At 36.4% G+C, this 25,436-nt stretch overlaps 1 protein-coding gene and 1 pseudogene across 1 annotated transcript in view; one reads left to right on the forward strand and one right to left on the reverse strand.

Annotated features, from left to right (window-relative positions):
* BRF1 (BRF1 general transcription factor IIIB subunit) overlaps positions 1-25,436 on the forward strand; it is a 176,553-nt gene that overhangs the window by 95,050 nt on the left and 56,067 nt on the right. Inside the window, exons 9-11 of the mRNA XM_069082346.1 lie at positions 1,794-1,833; positions 1,921-2,013; positions 5,688-5,966. Of these exons, the coding sequence (XP_068938447.1) occupies positions 1,794-1,833; positions 1,921-2,013; positions 5,688-5,966 (412 nt within the window). The remainder of the gene's footprint in view (positions 1-1,793; positions 1,834-1,920; positions 2,014-5,687; positions 5,967-25,436) is intronic.
* LOC138156871 (large ribosomal subunit protein eL8 pseudogene) lies at positions 7,317-8,473 on the reverse strand (annotated as a pseudogene).

Below are 25,436 nucleotides of genomic sequence, written 5' to 3' on the forward strand. Positions count from 1 at the left end.
ACTATTAATGTAAATGCTTAGATTGTGGTCTCAGTTCTGCCACTAACTTACTGTATAGACTTGAAAATGTCACATCCCTGCTTTAGTTCTTGATTTTCTCATCTGTAAGATGAGGAGGCTGGAGTAGATAATCTTTTTTTTGCTTTTTGGAGGGCAATTGGGGTTAAGTGACTTGCCCAAGGTCACATGGCTAGTTTTTGTGTTAAGTGTCTGAGTCTGGATTTGAACTCAGGTCCTCCTGACTCCAGGGCCGGTGCTCTATTCATAAAGTAGATAATCTTTAGGGTTCCTCTGGCTCTTAACATTCAGGTCTTTAATGTACACTAGCATCATAACTCTTTTAACATTTTAAAAATTATCTCTTTTTTTTCAGATAAAGTAAGAACAGTTTCTCATTATATGTATATCTTAGCATTCAGGCATATTACCCGTGCTGTCGTTCAAATCTGGTCTTAGAAAAACATGGAGCATCCTAGTAATAGGTTTCAAATTCTTACCATAAATTCGCTATTACAGTGTTACACATGGCCCTTATTCTTTGGTCTTCAGTGGTCTCCAATCATTCATTGGGCTCTGGTATTCTTTGGTCTTATAGTAACTGCCTCATGAAGTGAATATAAGTTAAGGATGAGGTTAGGAGCTTTTATGAGTTTGCTACAGTTTTATTCAGGATAATGGTGAAGGCCCACTTGGATGTTGAAATGACCTCTACCAGCCCCCCATCCCATTACTGTTTGATTCACAGTTGGGTTAGATTTTCTTTTCTAGTTGTATAATTTAGTTCTTCCTTCAGGAGCTCTGAAAGTCTTCTTTGTTCCTTAGATGTTTTCTCAAACAACTCTCTTCTTTGTGATTTTCATGTTTCCTGATCTAGAACTTCTTAACTATGAATATTCTTCTGTCTAGCAGTATATGCTTGATATTGTGAATTCATCATTTTGAATTATTCAAGGATAGTACTTGTGTTAAATATGTCCTTGTTTACAATGAGAAAGATCATTTACTATACATGTATGTAGTGTACACACACACACAAAACATACACTGATCCTTAGCATTCCTGCAACTGTGGAGACAGTATTTAAGGTTTTACAGTATTTCAGAAGTAGCTAAATAATATCTACTAAAATTTTGCTAAAATGTTCTCTTCCCCTAAATTACATTTTTACTTTTTTTCTTTTTGGAGGGCAGTGAGGTTAAGCGACTTGCCCAAGGTCACATGGCTAGTAAGTGTTTAGTGTCTGAGGTCAGATTTGAACTCAGGTCCTCTTGACTCCAGGGTTGGGGCTGTATTCACTATGCCACCTAGCTGCCCCATCCAGATTACATTTTTAAATTAATATACTAATAATTCAGTCAAACCCAACATTTGTCATCCTTTCTAATGGAGTAGAAGGAAGAATCTAGACCTATTAGCAGTTTCTCAGTTTCTTAAGAAATGTTATTTGGTTATGGTAAACCCTCCCCCATCCCCACCCCCAAAAAAAGATGGGAAGCAAAAGAGACTTACTGTGGAAAAACAAATATCTTTATAATCAGTAGTACAAAAATTACAGAATAGGGGCGGCTAGGTCATGCAGTGAATAGAGCACTGGCCCTGGAGTCAGGAGGAACTGGGTTAAAATCTGGCCTCAGACACATAATACTTAATAGCCATGTGATCTTGAGCAAGTCACTTAACTCCAATTGCCCTGCCTTCCCCCCTCAAAAAAAAAGAATTACAGAATAAAAGTTTTATTCAAGAGTGTATTATTTTGCTTACTGAAATATACCTTTTTCCTCTTCTGTTTCAGCTGGAACAGGCCTTATCTAAAGAACTTGAGGATGTGGAAGGTAGTAGTCTTGTCTTATAGCTTGGATTATTTTTCCTTAGGAATTGAATACTACTTGGTAATTTTTTTTTTAAATTTATTACAAAAGGTGAAATATCCAGCTACCAGGATGAGATAGAGATTGAGTTAGAAAATAGTAGGCCGAAGGTAAAAGGAGCACTTGCACATTTCACTAAAGATGGTAAGTTAACCCAGTCTTCTTTGTATTAAAATTAAGAATTATGGAATTGAAAACAATTTTGATTTTCTTTATATTATACAAAGAAAATGAGCTTGATCATGTGATCAGAGGAAAAGATATGTGCCATTGCATTTTAGCATGCATACAGTCTTGTTTCAATGATGGAAAATGCCAGTTAATGAATTTAGAAGGATTTCTTCTTTAACACGGGCTCATTCCTTCATATGCAGCATAGCTTACAATTACAATCAGTTTTTCCATTGTATACATACGTGTACATTATACACACATATACATACACACAAACATGCATTGCGTTTGTCCTTCGTTTTTGAAAAGAACCATGACAGGAGGAAATTGATGACATGACTTGCAATTGACTTTGATTTGAGTGAGGGAGGGCTGTGCAAGGTCACCAGCCTTACTTTCTCCTCCAGAGCTATCTGGGTGCAGTGACCTGATAATCATCAGGAAGACTGGGGATGACCTAGGATGCATTGGGAGACCCTGGCCCTTTTAGGCTAAGGCCTTTTGTAGAGTAAGGTGTTACCCATTCAGTGAATAGGCCTCTTTAAGAAGTGAGTCAAGGCACAACTCCTTTAATTTTCTAATTAATTCTAATTAATTAAGAAAAAAAATCAATCTGGGAGGGGAAGACCCTGAGGCTTCAGAGAAAGTTACTATTGACATTCACTGTAAGGCTGGAGGACCCAAAATACTACTAGTGGAGCTTGGGCCAGGCCTATTATGGTCCTATGTGTGAGAAGGGAAGAGAAAGGAAGGGAAAGGAAAGGAAAGGCAGGGAAGGGAGAAAGGATTGCATACACCCACATGTATGGAACTATTATACTACTGATAACGCCAGTAGAACCCAAAGAATGGAGTCAGAAAATCACAAAATGAAGAAATCCTGCATGCCCACCTTTCAGAGAAGCTATAAAAGGGTTGCACTGGGTGAAAGTTTATAAAGATCTCTAAAGTCTCATCCAGCTCTATGAATGTATCTTTCCTTTGCATTTGATGTAGTGGTATTATAAAAATCTTGAAAAGAAAAGTCCTAACAAAGGACCTAACTATACATATGTTGGAGCCATTCTTCAGTTGGAAAGAGTTGATTAAGAGTTTTAAAATGTGTGTATGTGCATGTGGATATGTATATATGAACGTGTGTATAAATATACACACAAATATTTAATGGAATATCTGATTATATCTGTAGCAGCAAGCACCCCAGTGTCCCCAGGGTGGCTGCCAACACAGGTTCTTCGATCTGCTTTGATAAAGGAAAGCAACTCAAAATGAGTTAACAAGCTTACTTTAATCAATCAAACATATATCGTTTACCTAGTTCAGGGGAAAAATGTCAGCACCCTGAACTTCAGAGTATACAGACAGAATTATCAAGACAGAGAAACAGATCAAGCAGACAGGTTTCCAAACTGTCCAACCATCACATCCATACCAAATCACAGTTACCATCAACATCTGGGTTTTTCAAAGCCGGGGGCTCTCAACAACGGCTTCCCAGAGTCTCATCTGATCAAATCACGGAACATTTCTCAAAGTGAGCCCCAAAGCAAAGCCTCACATCAGGGATTATATAGCCTTCTCCTGGGTCAGAGAATGTAACCACCCTCTTGACCCACTGCCCAATCACATAGCATCAAGGTGTGGGCATTCCTGAAAACCAAGCCTCCTGCCACGGGCTCCATGTGAGCACATTCAGCCTATTGGGAGGCAGAGTACATTTTCAAATCAAGGAAGGTTTTCAGAGTCTCTAAAGACTATCAAAGGGCCTAGGGGCAGGGAAGATCTTTAAATTTGCATTTCCATTGCAATATCATAAAGTAATCTAAGAACGGGCAGTTCTATTTATGGACAATTACTATGCTGAGATTGAAAAACTGAGCTGTTAACATTGGAAGTGTTTTTATACTTCCTATAGGATGTAACTCTAATTACTGTCAAGAAAAGGAAAAGATTTAATAGTTAAACATAGTTTTCTTTGGTGCCATTGGGCATTATTGCTCATGCCGTAGCATCATAAGATCATAGATTTAGAACTGAGAAGGGGCCTTAGAGGCTGTCTAATTTAACCCTCTGATTTTATAGATGAAGAACTGAGGGCTGGAGAAGTTTTAAGTGACATTTCTAGGGACATCTAACTAGTCAGTGTCAAATCTGAGTTGAGGTTTGAACCCCAGTTTTCCTGACTTCAATGTCAATCAGTCCCCTTTAGTATACTATATTTCCTCTTATTAACCTGCTGCTATTGATTTTTTAATCCAAGACAGGAAACATTTCTTTGTGGCTGTCAATAGATGTTTACTATGGTAGCCACAGACACATACACATGTGTTGATGGATTGATGGCTCATTTCACATGTGCAGAAAATAACCTCACCAGATAAGGAATAATTTTAAACAACATACACGTACAATTAGTTTTTAATTCAGTATTATATCTTGATTACTATGTTTTCTCTTCTTGGCCTGCTTACAATAAAAACAAAGAGCATAAGAAGTGCCATACTGGGTTAGTCTCAAGGATTGTCCAACTCTGGATTTTATCACAGTGCCACCTGGTGATGGTTTGTGGTATACCTTGGGAATTGCTCACCAAAATGTCACCTTAACTCTTTTTATTTCCTATTGTGAATCTGCATACCTGTGAAATTTTATCCTTCATACAGATTCCTAAGAATTGAAAGTTTTGAAAGCCTCATGTGTTGGAAAAATGACCTGAATACACTTATTCTGATGTGAGAACTTTAATTGTGATTAATTTAGTTGAAAATGCCATGTACTTTTACTTGGTAAGAAGGCATCACAGTTGATCTGTGACATTGATATCACAGTCATAAGCTTTTTCAGGTAAAGGTCGAAGAGATTTCAAATGCTATCTAGTCCAGCCCTTCATTCTATGGAAAATGAAACTGAGGCCCAGAGAGACTCATTGACTTGTTCAGTGTTACATGGGTACCCACACCTTCTACCTTCAAATTCAGGACTTTTTCTACTATATTCACAAGGTCTGTTAATTTCCTTTCTGCCATTGAAATGGTCAGAAATACTTAAAATTTGCCCATACCAATCACATTCAGAAATCAGAGTGATTTCTTTTTTCTTTTCTTTTTTTGTTTTTTGGAGGGGGAAGGCAGGGCAATTGGGGTTAAGTGACTTGCCCAAAGTCACACGACTAGTAAGTGTTAAGTGTCTGAGATCAGATTTGAACTCAGGTTCTCCTGACTACAGGGCTGGTGCTCTATTCACTGCACCACCTAGGTGCCCCAGTTTGATTGCTTAATGTTATTGCTTTATGGGAAATTTGATGTTCTTATTCATTTATTTCCATTTATCAAGATGACAAAGTCTTAGTATGATATCCACTTCATTTATAATTCCCGTGGTGAATTTTGGGTGCTTTTAAATAAAACATTTTAAAAGCATAAATTATTTTATAAAACTCAGAAGTCTCATAGAAAAAGGTATCATTTTTAAAACATATCTTTTGACAGTTCATCTTTTCATGATTGCTTTAGAAGTTTATTGAAATAAGCTTCTGCAGCTTAGTGAAGGATTTTTTCTTTTCTTTTATAAAAAAATGATTTTCTGTTCTTATAATCTTCATTTTAGTAACAGATGACACTGATCTTTTAAAATTATTTTAATAGATTCCATAGATGATAATACTTCCAGTGTATTTGGAGAAGATGAGGCAGAAGATGAAGAACTAGAAGCAGCTGCAAATCATTTAAATAAAGACTTTTATAAAGAACTTCTTGATAGAAACAGATTGAGCAGTGATGATGATCTAAGTTGTGGAAATGGAACCATAGACCCAATTAAGCCACCAGCTTTGGAAACTTTACTTGGTCCTCTGCCTACAGCAGCCAGTTTGGGAATCACAGAATCCATCAGAGAATGCATTTCACCAGAGAGCCGGGAGCCCAGTAAGTATCTGATAAACTGTGGTCTTTTCTGAAATTGGTACCTTTAAAAACAGGATATGATCTTCCAAGTGTGACTGGCTTTCATTTAGTGTTGGGTTTTTTTTTTTTTGTAATCTCAATGATAATTGACTAAGTTGAAAAGAGGTGGTCCATAGTGAGCATAATCATATAAATACTTTTTTTTAGCAGAAGGAAATTTTGTCAGATACAAGGATAAATTTTTTCAGGATAATAGACTAAAACTACCTTGCTCAGTATCAGCTTAAACTGTGTTTCTACTTTATAGTTGTATTCTTTTTAGCATGCTTCCCACCATTAATAGAAATGGTGGGCTGCTTTAGGGTTAAACTTTTGTGGTATGATCAGACATTTCCTGTGTAAAATGCAGTCTTTAATATATGGAAAGAAAACTTTTATTCTGGATGAAATTTGTAAGACTCTGTCTTTGGGACTTGGAGCCATAGAGACATGTATTTATAGGTGGACAAGGGATTTACTCCTATGGTACTTTTTTTTTCAATGCTCATGATTTTTATTTTGATTCATCCAGAGAGAGAGAGATCTTCTCTTGGGTATTTTTGTAAAACAACATTATTTTGTTAACTATTAATTTTCTTATCTTTTTGTTTGTGTATCACCTATTTTCCACCCTATTTCTTCCTAACCTTCTCCAACAGAACTATCCTTTATAACCAAGAATAAAAAAATGAGGGAAAAAAGTTCTGACAAGCTAAATAAAATGTCAAAAAAAAATCTGATATTATATGTATTATACCTATAATCTTCTACCTCTTCAAAGAAGCTAGTGGAGGTATCTCCCTTGGGAGCAGCACTTGGTCATTATAATTTTACAGCATTAAGGCTTTTTTTTGTTGCTGTTCTTTCTATTTAAAATGTTATAGTCCTTGTGTTTACTATCTTCTTGGTCTCATTTCACTTTTTAAAAAAAGTAAATATTTATTGATATCTGCTTTTTTTTTAACATCACCAAAATATTCCTCCCAGCACCTCTTTTTTTCCACTCCTAGAGAGGTATTCCACATAACAAATAATATTTTTAAAGAAAAAACATCAGTAAAACTAATCCATATATTGAAAAAGTCTAAAAATATGTGCAATAGACCATGCTTGTGGTCCTCCCACCTCAGCAAAGGAGTAGAGTTGAACTGTATTGTCACTTCTTTGGAGACATATTTATTCTATGTAATTTTGAATCATCAGCTTTTGGATGATTTGTTTTGTTTTTCCATCTAGATTGTTTTGTGTATATTGTTTTCTTGGATCAGCTTACTTCACTGTTTCAGGTCATATAACTCTTTGAATAGTTCTCTCTATTCATCACAAATGTGATTTCTTTTTTTTTTTCATTTTGTTTAAATTTTTATTTTTACATAGGGAAAATCAAATACACATTTAACCCAATTTGTTTGCAAGTTCCTTAGCTTCTGCCTTTTCCAGCTTGGCAATAGAGCCACTGATTTTGGACCCAGAACACTGCCACCCCAGTGATGACGAATCTCATCATATCTGTCGTTATAATTGGTTTTTATGGCTTCCACCAGCTTAGCCAGGCTCCCTTATCTTCAAGGTTAACCTGTGTGACGGCAATGCTCCTACAAGTCTTTCTGTGAACTAAGCGTCTGAGTCTTGCTTTACCTTTGATAATATAGTAAGGAACCCCGCCATTTTCCGGCACAAGGCAGGTAGGAAGACCACTAGCTCAATGGGGTCCACGTCATGTGCAATCACTACCAACTGTGCTTTCTTGTTTTCTACCAGGGTAGTAACAGTGTTAACACCTGCTCTGAGAACAGGCGGTCTCTTAGTGGGGACATCTCCTTTACCTGCAGCCTTTTGTTCAGCCCGAACCAGCAGCCTTTGCTTCTTGTCTTGCTTTGTCTCTGGTCTATACTTGTGAGCCAGTTTAAGCAGTTGAGTAGCTGTCTGACTATCCAAAGCTTGGGTGAACTGGTTAATTGCTGGCGGAACCTTCAAACGCTTATAAAGGATAGACCTTTGACGATGTAGTCTAATGTACTGAGGCCATTTGACAAATCGAGTAAGGTCCCTTTTGGGCTGTATGTCCTGACCAATGCCAAAGTTCTTGGGACGCTTCTCAAACAAAGGATTGACCACTTTCTTGGCCTCCTGCTTCTTTACTACAGCAGGGGCCGGAGCCACCTTCTTCCCCTTGGCCTTCTTCCCTTTTGGCATCTGTAGCAGCAAGCACCCCGGCGTCCCTAGGGTGGCTGCTCACACAGGTTCTTGGATCTGCTTTGATAAAGGAAAGCAACTCAAAATGGGTTAACAAGCTTACTTTAATCAGTCAAACATGTATCTTTTACCTAGTTCAGGGGAAAAAGGTCAACACCCTGAACTTCAGAATACACAGACAGAATTATCAAGTCAGAGAAACAGATCAAGTAGACAGATTTCCAAATTGTCCAACCATTACATCCATACCAAATCAACATCTGGGTTTCAAAGCCGGGGGGCTCTGGACAACGGCTTTCCAGAATTTCATCTGATCAAATCACAGAACATTTCTCAAAGTGAGCCCCAAAACAAAGCCTCACATCAGGGCTTATATAGCCTTCTCCTGGCTCACCTTTTGGACCCACTGGCCAATCAAAAAGTATCTACTGAAAAACAAGCCTCCTACCCCAGGCTCCAGGTGCACTTTAGCCTAGGGGCAGGGAAGATCTTTAAATTTACATTCCCATTACAGCATCTTGGCTGGCTGAACGAGAAAGGAGACAAATGTCCTTTCTTAAACAGTAATAATAGTATATAATAACATTATGTACAACAGTGTGTATGTCATTCCTTTGTACAAGAGCATTTACTTTGTTTCCAGTTCTTTGCTATTAAGAAAAAGGCTGTGATGCCTTGCTTTATTTATGTAGGGACTTTCTTCTTGTTATTGACTTCCTTGGGATATATATTTAACAGTGAAATCTTTGGATCAAAGAATATAATACATTTTGGGACGGCTAGGTGGCGCAGTGAATAGAGCACCGGCCCTGGAATCAGGATGACCTGAGTTCAAATCTGGCCTCAGACACTTAACACAAAAACTAGCCGTGTGACTTTGAGCATTGTGTTTCAGTATCATTGTTTTCCTTTATAATCTTATGTATTTTATTTTATGCATTTCAGAAACACTGATGGGTCCATAGGTTTGATCAGATTAGATTTAACAGGAACATTTATGGTACAAAAAAGGTTAAGAATGCTTACCCTAGAAAAATTTAAGTCTCTGCATGTCTGGAATTGTTTTGGATTTGGATTTATTTATTTGTTTATTTTTGGTTTGTTTTGGGGTCTTTTTTTTTTATCACTGGAGCCTAGTATGCTCATTGCCTTGTATATAGTAGATAGCTAATAAATGGCTTTTGAATTGGATTAAATTCATTCTTTTATTAGAAATTTTATTAGGATTACAAATAACATAGAAAATCAAAAGATGTATTTTAGGATGTGTATTCAGCTGTGCCTTGGCTTCTTTTCTGTTTCTAGGCAAGAATGCATGCTATAGGGGATGTTCTACCTCTCCTGAGATGACTCCTTGCTTGGTAATATGAAGGGTTATTATGTACTGCATAGATCTAGCTAACTATTCTGATTCCTATGCAATTTGTTTTTAGGCTCTTGGAATGTGGCCCTCCACTTGCCAGGACCCTGTTTATATGTTAAGAGTTATAAGACAGGCTAATTAGAAGATTCTCCCTAACCCCCTCCTCCTTTTATCCTGGTCCCTTTTTTTTGTTACACTCTTTCCCTCACTGAGACCTCCTTCCCTCCTGATAATGCTGTATCGTTGGATTTCCACTTCAGCAGTGAGTCTACCTTCTTTCACATACTGGTGCTAGAGGAAGAGTTAGAATATTCTATTCTCCTTGTTGCTTCCAAACTGTTTTACCTCCCTCAGTAACCTCTCCTCTTTGGAAGTCCACTCAGTTAATATTTTCTACCCAATCTTAATTATGGCAACTGTAATATTCTAACCCCCTTATCATCCTCACTTCTTTTTCAAGAAGTTCAATTTATACCTCAGTGTCTTGTTCTCCTCATCAACTTATACTAGGGCCCTTATACCAGGGCACTTTAGTATCCACTTATATTCATTCCCTAACCTCCCTGTTTCTTAACTTTCTTAAATTCCATTTCTCCCACAAATAGGGACAGTCACACATTATATCTAATGATTACCCATAAATGTTCATTTCCCTAATTAGAAACTCAGATATACCTTTATTTGACCACTACCCCTTATCATTCCTCCTCTCCCTACTTAAAGTTAGAGGCTTTAACCCAGATGGTGAGCCAGCAAAGGAAACTGAAAAAGAGTAGTCAGACAGGCAGGAGATAAACCAGGAGAGAGTAATGTTATGAAAACCTAGAAAGAAGAGATAATCCAAGAGGAGATAGTCAAGAATATATAATGAGGCAGACAGGAGGATTAGGAATGAGAAGAGGCCATCAGATTTGGCAATTAAAAGTTCCCTGGTAACTTTGGAGAAAGCAGTTTCAGTAGTTGTGTGAGGAAGTTAGAAGCCAAAGGGTTAATAAGTAAGTGAGAGGGGAAGAAGTAGAGGCAACAAATGCTTCTCTCCTAAACTTGTTTTTATCCTTATTGAGATCTTCAGTCCTTATATCCCTTATTACTTTTTAAAATATTTTATTTTTTGCCAATTACATTAAAAACATTTTTTAGCTTTTTTTTTTAAGTTTTAAGTTCCAAATTCTATCTCTTCCTCCCTTCCCTTCTACCACCCTGAGATGATAAAAAATCAGATACAGTTTATATATGTTCAGTCATGTAAAACATTTCCATAGAAGTCATTTTGTGGAAGAAAACTTGAAAAAGCAGAGAGAGACAGAGATGGGGAGAGGGAAAGAAATAGTATATGTTGGTCTGTATTCAGATACCCATCGGTTGTTTTTTCTGCAGGTAGATAGCATTTCACCATGAGTCATTTGGGATTGTCTTGGGTCATTGTATTGCTGAGAATAGCTAAGTTATTCACAGTTATTGGTCATACAATATTGCTGTTACAGTGTACAGTGTTCTCTTGATTCTGCTCACTCGCTCTGTGTTAGTTCATATAAGTCTTTCCAGGTTGTTCTGAAGTCATTTCTTATAGCACAGTAGTATTCCATTACAATCATGTACCACAACTTGTTCAGCCATTCCATGATTGACAGGCTTACCTTCAATTTCCAATTCTTAGCCACCATCCAAAAAAACTATTAGGAATATTTTTGTACAAATAGTTTCTTTTCCATTTTTTTTTTAAATCTCTTTGGGTTTCAGACCTAGCACTGGTATTGCTAGATCAAAGGGTATACAATTTTACAGCCCTTTGGGCAGAGTTCCAAATTCTTCTCCAGAATGGTTGGATCAGTTAACAACTCCACCAGCAGTACATTAGTGTCCCAGTTTTCCTACATCCTCTCCAATATTTATCATTTTCCTTTTTTGTTCTGTTAGCCAATCTGAGAGGTATGAAGTGGTACCTCAGAGTTGTTTCAATTTGCATTTTTCTAATTAATAGTTATTTAGAATATTTTTTCATATGAATATAGATAACTTTGATTTCTTTATCTGAAAACTGCCTGTTCTTATTGTTTGACCATTTATCACTTAGGGGATGACTTGTAGTCTTTTAAATTTGACTCAATTCTCTATATATTTGAGAAATGAAGACTATGAGAGATGCTTTCTGTAAAAAATTATTTCCAATTTTCTGCTTCCCTTCTAATTTTGGTTGCAGTAATTTTTGTTTGGACAAAATCTTTTTAATTTAATATAATCAAAATTATCTGTTTTACATTTTGTATTGCTCTCTATTGCTATAACATTCTTAACAGTACAGGTAACATTTTCCCATATAAGAAATAAACAGTTTGACCTTACTGAGTTCTTATCTTAAATGCTTACCTTATATTCTGGATCTTATATGTCAGATTCTCCTTTGAGTTCTGATCTTTTTGTCTAAATACCTGACAAGTCCTTCAGTCCATTAAATGTTTGTTTCTTTTCATTCAAGATTATGCTCAACTTGCTGAGTATTGGTTGCAAAAACCCAGCTCCTCTGCTCTTCAGAACATAATGTTCCAAGGCCTTCTGTCTTTTCATGTTAAAATTACTAGATCTTGTCTTAATCCTGACTGTATCTCCACAGTATTTAAGTTGTTCATTTCTTGTTGCTTGTATTTTTTCAATTCAAATTTTCAATTCAAAAGTCTTCAATGTTTTATTTATTAATTTTTTTTCATCATTCACTTCCACAAGATTTTGAGTTCTAAATTTTTTCCCCCTCTCTCCCCTCCCCCGACCCCAAGATGGCATGCATTCTGATTAGCCGTTCTCCCAATCTGCCTTCCCTTCTATCACCCCTCCCTTCTTTTATCCCTTTCCTTTCTGTTTTCCTATAGGGCAAGATAGATTTCTTCTCAGTTGCATGTAAAAACAATTTTTAACATTCATTTTTAAAACTTTAAGTTTACATTCTCTCCCTTCCTCCCTCCCCACCCACCCTCATTGAGAAAGCAAGCAATTCAGTATAGGTTATACATGTGCAGTCATGCAAAACACTTCCATAACAGTCATGTTGTAAAAGGCTAACTATATTTCCCTCCATCCTATCCCACCCCCACTTATTCTATTCTCTCCTTTGACCCATGTCCCTCCTCAAAAGTATTTGCTTCTGATTACACCCTCCTCCTATTTGCCTTGCCTTCTATCATCCCCAACCCTCTTAATCTCCTTCCTCTTCTACTTTACTGTAGGGTGAGATAGATTTCCACACCCAGTTAATTGAGTATATATGTTATTATCTCCTTAAGCCAAATCTGATGAGAGTAAAAGTTCACTCATTCCCTCTCACCTCTCCCCTCTTCCCTTCCAATGTAAAAACTTTTTCTTCCTCTTTTATGTGAGATCATTTACCTCATTCTGCCTCTCCTTTTCTCCTCTCAGTATATTCCTCTTTCACTCCTTAATTTTATTTTTGAGATATTACCCCTTCATATTCAACTCAACTTGTGCTCTCTGAAAAGAGAGGTATTTACTCCTCTCCTGACCTGTGTTCTTGTCTGTGAGTGACCACAAGCACTCTTTTCTGCCTTGAAACTGTGAGGAGGATTCCCTCTCCATCACCGTCACAAGCTCCACCATGCCAGTGTTCCTCTTCAACCTAGGACCATCACCTAGGACTGTGACCCAGATCCAAGCACAGGCAAAGCAAGAGAATCCTGCCTCAGCACCACCAAAGAGCTCCCTGCAATCCACCTCTGATCAGCTGCTGGATTCCCCTACCAGTTGTGGACTAAGAGCTCTAGAAGCAGGACCTGTTGCTGCTGCCACCACCATCTGGGGTTAGGGTTGGACTTGCTCCTCTCTTACCCAGGTTAGACTGAGCTTTCCTACTGACCTTCTAAGTTGTCTTTGGCATTTGTGAGTTGAGGAGTCTGAAAACTACCACAGATGCCAGTGATTCAGTTGCCCGAGGCCTTCTCTGGTACTGTCTGTGCTGGCATGGCCCATGCTGGACTGTTGTTGCTTGTGATTTATCCTTAACTTGGGAACTTCAAAACTTAGGGCTATGATATTCCTGTGAGTGTTCATCTTAGAATCTCTTTTGGGAGATAACTGATGGATTTTTTTTTCTATTTCTATTTTACCCTCTTATTCTAGAACTTCATGGCAATTTTCTTTAATGATTTCTCTTTTTAAAATTTATTTTTAAAATTTTTATTTTTCTTCAGTTACATGTAAAAGCAATTTTTAACATTTGTTTTCAAAATTTTAAGTTCCAATTTCACTCTTTTCCTTTCCAAATGATACAGGCTATACATGTGTAGTCATGTAAAACGTTTCCATAATAGTCATGTTATGAAAGAAAACACAGACCAAAAAAAAACAAAAACAAAAAATCACAAGAAAAATAAAGTAAAAAAAAAGTATGTGCCTGTATTCAGGCACCATCAGTTTTTTGTCTGGGCTCTGGGCCCTGTGCCAGAGTCAGGACATCATTGCTGGCTTTTGCCTAGCCTTGGTGTCTCACTAATGGTTTGCTGGGCATGGCATGCACCAGAATGTGCTTCCCTCTTATCCCAGTAAGAACAACCTTTCCTGCCAACCTTTTAACTTGTCTTGGACTTGAATATTGTTTCACCTGGCCCTTGTGTTGATTTTGCCAGTCCAGAATTCATTTTGAGGCATTATTTTGAAGTTGTTTACAGGGGAATTTGGGAGTGGTCAGGTGTTTACTCTGTTATGTTGACTCCACCTCCCAAATCTTTAATTTGTATTAAAAAATAAGTAATATCTGTGAATGATAATAAACTGAGGTATGCCTGTACTTCTAGCCTCCTCTTTTTAACTCCCACCTAGTTTTCTTCTAATGAATCTGACCTTAACTTCTCTCACCACTGTTTATAATCCCTGCAGAAGTTATCAGTGTCCTCCTTGTTCCCTATTATTGCTTCTGGTACTTCAGTTTTACAAAGTCACAGAATTTGAGAATCTGAATTGTCTTTCGTAACCATGTAATTCAACTCATATACAAAAGGAATATCCACTAGAACACATTTGACAAGTGGTGACTCAGCCTCTTTTTGAAGACCTCCAAGGTGGGGGAATTTATGCTTTATAATTAGCTGATAATAGTAAGTCTTTCTTCTTTTGAAAGCTACCTCTTTATAGCATTTGAATTGCCTGTTGGAGAGCAACTCGTAATTATATAGATTGGTGTCAACTTCCTGTAGATTTTGGATATTAAACTTTTACCAGAATTACATAATGTGAAGATTTTTTCCCCCAATCTTTTATCTTTTTTTTACTCTATTGGTTTTATTTGTGTTACTGGTTATTATTTTTACATAATCAACTTCTTTGGATGATTACTGGGCTCTAGGAAACTGTATGCCCCTGGAATTTGATGCAGTTATTGCTATGTTATTCACAAATGGGAGTATCTGAAGGATCTCACCAATCACAGGGAATTCTTCCTCAACCTAGAAGTATCTACATGAAAATGGTAAATATTTTTGGCAAGTATGTATCACTTTGTTTTAAGTCCTATGTGAAGGTCATTCAACATGTTTGTTTCTGTTGTTAAATCTTTCCAGAAATCCTAAATGATCTTCTTATGTAGATGGGAGACATCTTGTTGTAAAAGAAAGCTTTAAAGCATCTTTTTTTTTTTTACCAAATAAATCCTTTTTCATAATTAAAAGATAGGAAGCACAATATAATCTTAAATGTTCTGTCTTTCAATCACTTGTGAAATAGTCAAGCCTTTGTTGAATACTCTTTGTGAAAACTTTACTACTCTCAATATTATCACCATTGTATTACATCTAGCACAGATCTCCTCCACACTTGATCCAATCCAGCTGCTTTTTTCTATGTTGGTTCTTTTCAGTGCCATTTCTATTTCTACTATAATCACCTCAGGGAATATGTTGTTAGCATCTAAGTATAGTTGTCCCAGTCCTTGATAGAGAAAAAAGATTGTTGCAACTAATTTTTGCAAGTCTTTTCCATTTCTCTTCTCTTTATAGTCATCTTTCCTTTTTTATCCTCAAATACCCTTGGGATAACTTTGTTAAATTGCCAAGCTTTCTTTGCACTGGTTTTGCCCTTCCCAGTTTCTCTCTGCTTTCTGAGATCACAGTTGATTATCTTTTTTCTTTGTAAGATTTACAGACGAATTTGTGTTTTAACCTAGTATTCCTTTTGATAGCTATCCCTCTTTTACCTTTTATTTTACTGTCTGTTTCAAGCTGTTAAGTATGTTCTTTGTCTGATCAAAATGAATGAAATGCAGCTAACAGGGCCAGAAAACCTTATTTACTTAGAATCTTAGAGATCTGTTTAGGAGGACTTTAAAATGAATGGGGAATGATCCAGGAGAGAGAATTGCCCTTAAAGAACTGAAAAAAGCCTGAAAAAAAAGAAGCCTGTTAACAGAGTTAACAGGTAAAAAACATAAGAGCTGGAATACGAAATGATAGAAACAGTAGTTCATCAAAGATAGAATCTGAGAAGAGAACCAGCAACAAAACCTAATGCCCTAAGATGTCTGTCAATATAAATGCACAAGGTATAGGTAATAAGTAGTTTGAACTAGAGATCCTAACAGAAGGAGGCAAGTATGAACTTATACAGCTACTAAAACTTAGTACAATGGTACTCATGATTGTAATTCATCTCTGCAAGTATAACCTTATTCAGAAGGATCAGAATAGATAAAAACAGAATGACAGAATAATCATTGCCTGATATTAAGAATATATAACCCTAAGCCAGAGATACCACTGGTAGGTCCTAAGGTTGCCAAAGATAGAAACAAAGATACTATATACAATAAAATATTATAACAGCACTTTTTAGAAAAACCTCTGGCATTTCTTTGTTATAGATAATTCTCTCTTGGTTCTAGATAAATAGTTTGTCTTGCTAAAGGGAAGGATTGGTGGGAGGGGGGTGACATAATTAGACCTAATCAGATTTAGGAAAATCACTTTGGAAGCTGAATGGAACATTTACTAGGTACCTACTTTGTGCCAAACATTGTACTAAATACTGAGGGTGCCAAAAAAAAAAAAAGGTGAGGATAGTCCTTTGGGAACTCACAGCTTATTGGGAGGAGAAATATTCCTTGAAATTTTGATACAAATCTATATGGACCTGTATTTTTTTTTCTTTTGACAATTCCATTGTCACTTCAATTTTCTTTTTCTGGTATTGGGTTATTTACCTTTTTTATTTGTTCTGTTAATTCTAAGTAGTTTATATTTTTGGAAATATTAGTTCTTCTAATTTAAAGTATTAATCTTGTTAGTATATAGTTGGGCGAAATAAATTGTAGTAATTTGCTTTTTTATTATGAAATTTTGATTCTGGCATTTTGGTTTTCCTTTTTAAAATATCAAATTAGTTAATGGTTTGTTTTATTAATTTTGCTTATCAATGATTATCTCCTTTGGTTTTCACAATTTTTATGTCTAGTTGTGGCTTTTCATATGTTGCTTTTTAATTTTTTTTATTTGTATGCCCAGTTCATTGATCTGTTCCTTTTTTTGTTTGTTAAAAATGCTTAGAGCTGCATCCCAGAGTTTTGGTATTTTGTCTCATTGTTGCCATTTGGGGGAGGATGTAATTGTTGTTTTTGTTATTTATTTATCTAACTGTTCTTTATGATTACTTTATATAAGTTTGAATTCATTTTTCAAATGACCTTAATTTGATTGTAATTTTTATCATATTGTGGTCAGTAAAAGATGTGTTTGATATTTCTTTTTTTTTCCTACACTTATATATGAGGTTTTTATTCTCTAACTCATGGTCTTAAGGTATCTGTTTTGCCAGTGCAATGGACTCCAAAGGCTGATTAGATGGCATGAACTTAATCATTTCATTCCTTTAGGGGAATGAACCCTGTAAGACCCACCTTTGGGAGACTCTTATGTGTAGTGATGAATAATTATTTCCTTTATTTATTTAAATCAACATCAAGGACAGCTTTTTGGATTTGACAGATAGTTTATATCCAGTTGAGATGTGTACATCTCTGTGCGTGGGCACGTGAATATTCTTGCTGGATATTGGCATATCTTTGTTGAATATTTGCTTATATCTAGTAAAAGTTATGAGGTTTCTTTTAAAGGCAGCTCGATGTTTCAGTGGATAAAGTACTGGACCTGGGGTCAGGCACGAAACCCTGAGTTTAAATCTGACCTCAGACTTTAGTAGTTGTGTGCCCTTGGGCAAGTCATTCAACCTTAGTATGCTTCAGTAAAAATGGAATAATGATAACTCCTACCTTCAAAGGTTGTTGTAAGAATAAAATGAGACAATATTTGTAAAGCACTTTGCAAACTTTAAAGCACTTTATAAATGCTAGGTTTTATCATTATTAAAAATTATTTGCCTCATTGTTTTATTGTATTTAAATAGTGAATTTGCATTTGGGACCATTTTATTACTAAGACAAGTGGCATGCATTGCTAAAAAATGCATATATTCTTTTCAGTTTCCATTCAGTAACCACCTGAGAGCTATCACATTCAACATTTATAAAATTCTATTTGGGTCCTTAGCTTCTTTCTTGGGTGTTTGGTTTTTTTGTTGGATTTGTCTAGACCTCAGGATAACTGGTACTTTGAGGACCCCAACTATTATAATTTTACTTTTTGTTTCTCACTGTAATTTGATTAACTTTTCTTTTTAAATACTTACATGTTATGCCATTTGGTATATCTATATTGAGTACTGATAATATTTTATGATCTATGGTGCCACATTAAAATTTTCTTGCTTATCTCCTTTTAACTATTTTCAATGTTATCTTGTCGATTTTTATCCTGTCTAGTTTAATATTATCTTGTCTCAGGATGAAGATTGCCACTCCTTAAGCAATTGCTTGAGCAAATTCTTTTCAGCCTCTCATTTTAACTCTGTGTCTAATTTTTGTTTCAAGTGAGTTTCTCTGTAAACAACATTTTTGAATTTTGCTTTCTTCCTTTGTTTTGTTAACTCAGCCATTCATATCAGGGCTTTGAAAGATTTCCTCTAAGATTTTTTTCTTCACATTCCTCTATCATCTTGCTTACAAAAAATAGGTGGGAAAAGAATGTGATCAGCGTTAGTAATTTATAAATGAAACGGTCTGATTGTACTCCTTGACATTTCCTCTCTTTACCTACCCTAGCTCCAGATGGCCACTTATTCTTTATACTCTGCCCTTTGAAGTTGAAATTTGTTTTGTTTATGACTTCCTTCTCTCTTAAAAATCCCTGCCCCTTGCTTGTTTCACTGTAGAATTTAGAATATTTCTATACCAAATTCTGTTTAACTGTCCTTTGCTAGCTTCAAATAAGAGGTTCATGTAAAGTTCAGATAAAGCTATTTCATGGGATGGCCACTTTCCCTACCCCCTTCTTCCTGCTTCTTTTGTCATGAACCCCAATTATAAGATGTATTAAGCTTCTCTCCCTTCTTCTAGTTTCTCCCCTACTTATTTCGAGTTGTTTTTTTTTTTCCTTTTTATCTTTGTCTTTCCTCTCTCAAAACCAGATTGGCAGAACACAGTTGCTAAAGATCGACCCTGGTTGTATATAATTCCATCTGTGACCCTTGAAGACTGATATTCTGAAGAGACACTTGTCTCTTCTCCCTCTTTTAGCATGTAAGCTCTTCATCATTCACTCCTATTGCTCAGGTGTATTTGCCTTTCTGAGTTTCTCTTCTGTTCTTTGATCACCTTTAAAAGATTCTGGCCTTTTGAATTAATGATTAAATGAAATAGCATTTACTGAGTGCTTACTTGTGATAAGTCCTAGCAATGGTAACCAAAAAATAAATAAATAAAACTTTGCTGGCCCCTGCATATAAAAGAAAATTCAGATACAGGACAGACAGAAGAGCCCAGAAGACCTAAGGTTCAGTATTGAGGCAGATAACAAAGCCCAGGAGTTCTTAGGTTACTTCATTAGGTTAGATGACCGTGCTATGGATCTATAGGGATCTGGGAGGTGAGACTGTGGCAGGTCCTGATGGTCATATCCCACTGGAAGGAATTGAGTTGTTTCATCCAAGTCATGTGAGCAGACACATCCCAGACTTGTTCTGGGATATTCTGCGGCCAGGGAAAGAGGTGAGAAGGTAATGCTTCCAAAATTTTGAAATTTTGGCTAGGTAGTGCTGGGAATAGAGCACCAACCCTGGAGTCAGGAGGACCTGAGTTCAAATCTGGCCTCAGACACTTAACACAAAAACTAGCTGTATGACCTTGGGCAAGTCACTTAACCCCAATTGCCCTCCAAAAAAAAGCAAAAAAGAAAAGAAAAGAAAATTTTAAAAAATTCTTGAAAAACAGGATTGAATGAAATAACTTTGCTAGCTAATATTATTTACTATATTCTTTTTATTAAAGGCCTATATTTTTCCCTCTAGTTTTTCTTAGTTTTTCAAGGAAAATTATTCTTAGATTTAGGCCTTTTTCTTTTTGAATATCAAATTCTAAGATTTTATTTCTTATATTCTACTTATAACATTGTTTTGTGTGATTCTCATTCTGGTTCCTTAGAACTTTTACTATTTCTTTGTTGTTTGAAGTATTTTTTCTTAACCTGAATTTTGCCTACAGTATTCCTTCCCGTTTTTAGTATGGGGTTTCTTTTTTTTTTTTTAAAGCAGTTGGGGTTAAGTAACTTGCTCAAGGTTACACAGCCAGGTGTTTTTGGGTGGGTGCTAAGTGTCTGAGGCTGGATTCTATCCCAGGTCATCCCACCTCTGGGGGCAGTGCTCTTACTCACTGTGTATAGGGTTTCTTTTAGGCATCTATCAGTACCTAATTTTTATTTTCATGTGTTCTTTTCTTTCTAATATACCCTGACAATTTTATGATTTCTTAAAATATATCTTTTTTTAAGGGGGTATGAATTTTAGGGGGCCCTGTGATGTTTGAATTATCTATCTAATCTTGACCTGTTTTCCAGGTATTCTTTTTCTATATAGTAGATACCTTACAGATTATTTAAATTTTTCGCTCTTTTGGCTTTATTTGATCAAGCTATACATCTACTTGACCTGTGCCCCAGAGAGATCAAGGGAAGAGGAAAAGGTTCTATATGCTAAAAAATAAAATCATTTTTGATGTCTCTTTTTGTTGTGACAAAGAACTGGAAATCACAGGAGTGTCCATAAGTTGGAAAATGACTTATTAAATTAAGCTATATGAATGTAATAAAATGATTATGCCATAATAAATTATGTAGGGGATAGAAGACTTATATGAATTAACGCAGAGCAAAGTGAACAGAACAAGAAAATTATTTGTACTGTAATAACAATATTATATTTTATTTATTTTATTTTTTTTTTTTTTTTAAGCAATCAGGGTTAAGTAACTTGCTCAAGGTTACACGGCCAGTTATTTCTGGGTGTGGTGCTGAGTGTCTGAGCCCGGGATTCGATCTCCAGGTCGTCCCAACACTGGAGCCGGTACTCTTACTCGCTGAGCCACCTGGCCGCCCCTAAGCAATTGGGGTTAAGTAACTTGCTCAAGGTTACACGGCCAGGTGTTTCTGGGTGGGTCCCGCTGACAACAGCCCAGCAGGCTGGCAGGAATCAGCCAGCACAGCACTCTGGGAGACGAGGCCAGCCCCACACCAAGGCTTTTGCCCCAGGGCAGGCCTGGGGCTGGAGGGACTCCAGAGCAGCAGCAGCTGTGGCCATTTCCAGATTTATCAACACATAGATGTGAAGGATAAAGTGAGAGGTCGGTGCAGTCTGGACTTTGGGACCAGTAAGTGGGAGTGCGTGGCTTTTGCCCCCAGGTGGAAAAGCCGCTGAGGCACCGGCACAGCCAGCCAGCACCACGTGGCAGCTTCAGCTCCTGGCCTGCAGAGTGTAGGGGGACCAAGCACCAGTCTAAGGAGTAATCGCTCTTGCTTTAACCTGCTTGGATCTGGATTGCAGTCTAGGGTGGAGGTCCTGGGGTGTGTGCCCAGCTTGTCAGAGCATGTGGAGACCTCAGAGACGGCACCCATCTAATACCTCCAGCAACTGAGGAAACCCCAGCATTTGGGACGAAAGCTCCTCTGTCTGCTGGCAAAGTCCTACTGTGGCAAAAAGCCCAGGGGTCAAGTGACTGAGGGGTGACATGACCAGGCAAAGGAAACAAAGCAGACAGAAGATTCCAACATTACACTCCTATTTTGGAGATAAAAAAGAGCAAAGCATGGAACAGGAGGGAAGACAGTAAAGTCAAAACTCCTGCACCAAAAGCTTCCAAGGAAAATATGAGCTGGTTACAGGTCATAGAGGACCTTAAGAAGCAGATAAGAGAAGTGGAGGAAAAATTGGGAAGAGAAATGAGAACGATGCAAGAAAATTATGAAATAAGAGTCAACAGCCTGACTGAGGAAAATAATACCTTAAAAAATAGACTGTCTCAAATAGCAAAAGAAGCTCAAAAAGGCAATGAGGAGAAGAATGCCTTAAAAAGTCGAATTTGCCAGATGGAAAAAGAATCTCAAAAGCTCAGTGAGGAGAATCATGGCTTCAGAATTAGACTGGAGCAAATGGAAGCTAATGACTTTATGAGAAACCAAGCTGCTGTTAAACAGATCCAAACAAATGAAAGAATAGAAGTCAGTGTGAAATATCTCATGGGAAAAACCACTGACCTGGAAAATAGATCCAGGAGAGATAATTTAAAAATTATTGGACTACCTGAAAGCCATGATCAAAGTAAGAACCTAGAAATCATCCTCCAGGAAGTTCTTAAAGAATACTGCCCTGATGTTTTAGAATCAGAGAGCAAAATAGAGGTTGAAAGAATCCACCGATCACCTCCTGAAAAAGATCCCAAAAAGAAAACTCCTAGGAATATTATAGCCAGGTTCCGGAATTCCCAGATTAAGGAGAGAATATTACAAGCAGCCAGGAAGAAACAGTTTGAATATTATGGAAACACAATCAGGATAACCCAGGATCTGGCAGCTTCTACACTGAGGGATCGAAGGGCTTGGAATATGATATTCTGGAGGGCAAAGGAGCTGGGATTAAAACCAAGAATCACCTACCCAGAAAAACTGAGTATCATGTTTCAGGGAAAAATATGGTCATTCAGTGGAATAGAGGACTTTCAAGCATTCTTGCTGAAAAAACCAGAGTTGAACAGAAAATTTGATATTCAGATACAAGAAGCAAGAGAAGCATGAGAAGGTAAACAGGGAAAAGAAATCATAAGGAACTTATCAAAGTTGAACTATTAACATTCCTACATGGAAAAACAATAATTGTAACTTATGAAACTTTTCTCAGTAGTTGAAGGAATATATAGACATATATATATAATGTGTGTGTCTATATATGAGAGTATATGGGCATATGAATACATATATGAATATGTGTATATATGTTTACAGATATACATAGATAGAGGGCACAGGACCAATTTAACAGGAAGGGATGACACTTAAAAGGTGAAATTAAGAGGTGAGAGAGGAATATAATGCGAGGAGATGGGGAGAGACAGAATGGGGTTAACTATCTCATACAGAAGAGGCAAGGAGAAATGGTTACAATGGAGGGGAAGAATAGAAAGGCAAAAGGAATGGGTCAACCTTATTCCCATTGAATTTGGCTTGAGGAGGGAATGAAATACACACTAAATATAGGGTATCTCACCCTCCAGGAGAGTAGGGGGGGAAGGTGGTGAGAGGGGGGATGATGGAGGGGAGGGCAGGCTGGGGGGGAGGGAAGTTGGAAGCATCCACTTTTGAAAAGGGATGGGATCAAAGTAGAGAATAGAATAAGTGGGAGGTGGGATAGGAGGGAGGGAAATATAATCTTTTATAATATATCTACTGTGTTATTGTTTTGCATTAGCCACACATGTACATTCTATACTGAACTGCTTATCTTCCCAGTAAGGGTGAGTGACAGGGGAGGAAGGGAATGAATCTGGAATTCAAAGTTTTAAAAGTCAAATATTCAAATATGTATGTATATGTGTGTGTATGTATGTGTATATGTGTGTGTATATACTATTATCAATACTATTTTACATGTAATTGGGAAATAAGATATACAGGCACTGGGGCATAGAGATCCACTGGAAAAGTTGAAAGGGGTATGGGAGAAAATATGGGAGAGAGCAGATTGGAGGAGGGGATATCCTGTGGGACTGCTATTTGGGGGGGTGGGTAGGGAAAAAAACGGGGAGAAAATTTGTAACTCAAAATCTGGCAGAAATGAATGATGTAAGTCAGAAGTTAATAAAGCATTTGAAAAAAAAAGTTACTCTGTTTCCTCTGTGATTAGAATGTTAGTTGTATTCACTCTGCCACACTTGAAGACAGCTTTCCAAATTTCCATTCTATGTATATTCCCATAGCCTCTTCATAATCATTTGAGACATAAGCATTGCTTTTGTAAAAATCCTTTTTTGTCTTTAGGTGTAATTTCTGGAGTTTTCATTAAAGGTTTTCAATAACTTCAAGGTCTTTAACTTTTTCCTCTTTAGACTTTAAGCAGTTCTTCAATTTAATCTTTTATTTTGTCTGATCTAGTCTTATGGGTAAATGAAGGTTATCAATTTTTGTTGTTATCATTTTTCTTTTTTAATTTTTATTGCCCTATACTGGTAGTAATACATTATGACTTGTAGCTTAGGGTACCATTAACAAAAAGTCATATGACATTCTTACTCATAATTGGTAAAATGTTACAATTTGTTTTATGATAAAGCACTGGGGCACAATGAAAATGTTCATGTCTTCAGTCCACTTCATGTACATGCATGGTTTGCCTAATTTAGTGGTCATTACCATCTACACTAAAACATTTCCAGCAGGTAGGGTCCATTTTTTTTTGTTTGTTCCAATGTTTTTTGCCTTCTTGTGGTATAAGAATATGAAGTACTACCATTAGTTCCCATGTCTTCTTCCATCATGGCAGTTTTGAATAGAGTCAGTTTTGTAATCCTGTGCTACCTCATCTCATTCTTAGATACTAAGGAGAAGTGTTATCATGGTGGTCATGGTCAACAAACCAGTCTTATTTCCAGATACCAATTGGACTGCTTTTCAAGGTTCCTGCCAACTCTTCATAGCTGCTGTAGTGGTCTTAGTTAAGATACTACTCTTTAATGTCCGTAATTATAAAATCTCTAAATATAAAATTATAAAACCATAAAATGATTGTTAATATTTTTATATGATCTTTTATAAGAATTAAAAGAAACAATCTAGCAATATTTCATGTGCTTACTATTATTTGTAATACTTTATAATAAATTTCCTTATTTTACAAATTTTACTGAATATAAATAACATTTTAAATGAAATATGTTACAACTTGAGAGCTGTTTAACATAATCTTACAGGAACTTAATTTTGATGTTGGATTATTTTTTATTTCAACCAAGATTTGATACCAGACATAATCTTAAATCTGGTTCCAGAATGAGTTTGTTTCTATATTTTGATTTAAAACAAGAATAAAATGAAAATGTTCATAAATGCATACATATACTAACATATATATGTATGTATAGTAGAAAATGGTAAGAGAATTTTATAAGTCTCCTTGCTGAGAGATGGCATTTATATTTTGTTTTTAGTTATCTAACCAGTTGACAAAAAAGAAAAGCTTAGTTAAAAAATATTTATTATTAGCCAATGACCAGCACTTTATTCAGTGATAAATGCACTTAAAAGTTCAGTTGCACACATTGCTTCATTTTTAATGTTTATAAAGAAAAAAAAAAACTTGTGTAAGGAAATAATCTCTTCAAATGTGACTTTTTTTTCCTTCTACTACTGGCACACCAGCTATATTCTCACAGAAACTATAATGAATGGCAACTAGTTCATTTAAAAAGCTATAAAACAAGAATATTAATATAAGTAATGAAAAACAACTTTAGTACTGCAATGAGAGTA

Source organism: Petaurus breviceps, unplaced genomic scaffold (genome assembly GCF_028583685.1).
Source record: "Petaurus breviceps papuanus isolate PSGF00001 unplaced genomic scaffold, PetGlider_PUasm1.0 164, whole genome shotgun sequence".
Lineage (NCBI taxonomy): Eukaryota > Metazoa > Chordata > Mammalia > Diprotodontia > Petauridae > Petaurus > Petaurus breviceps.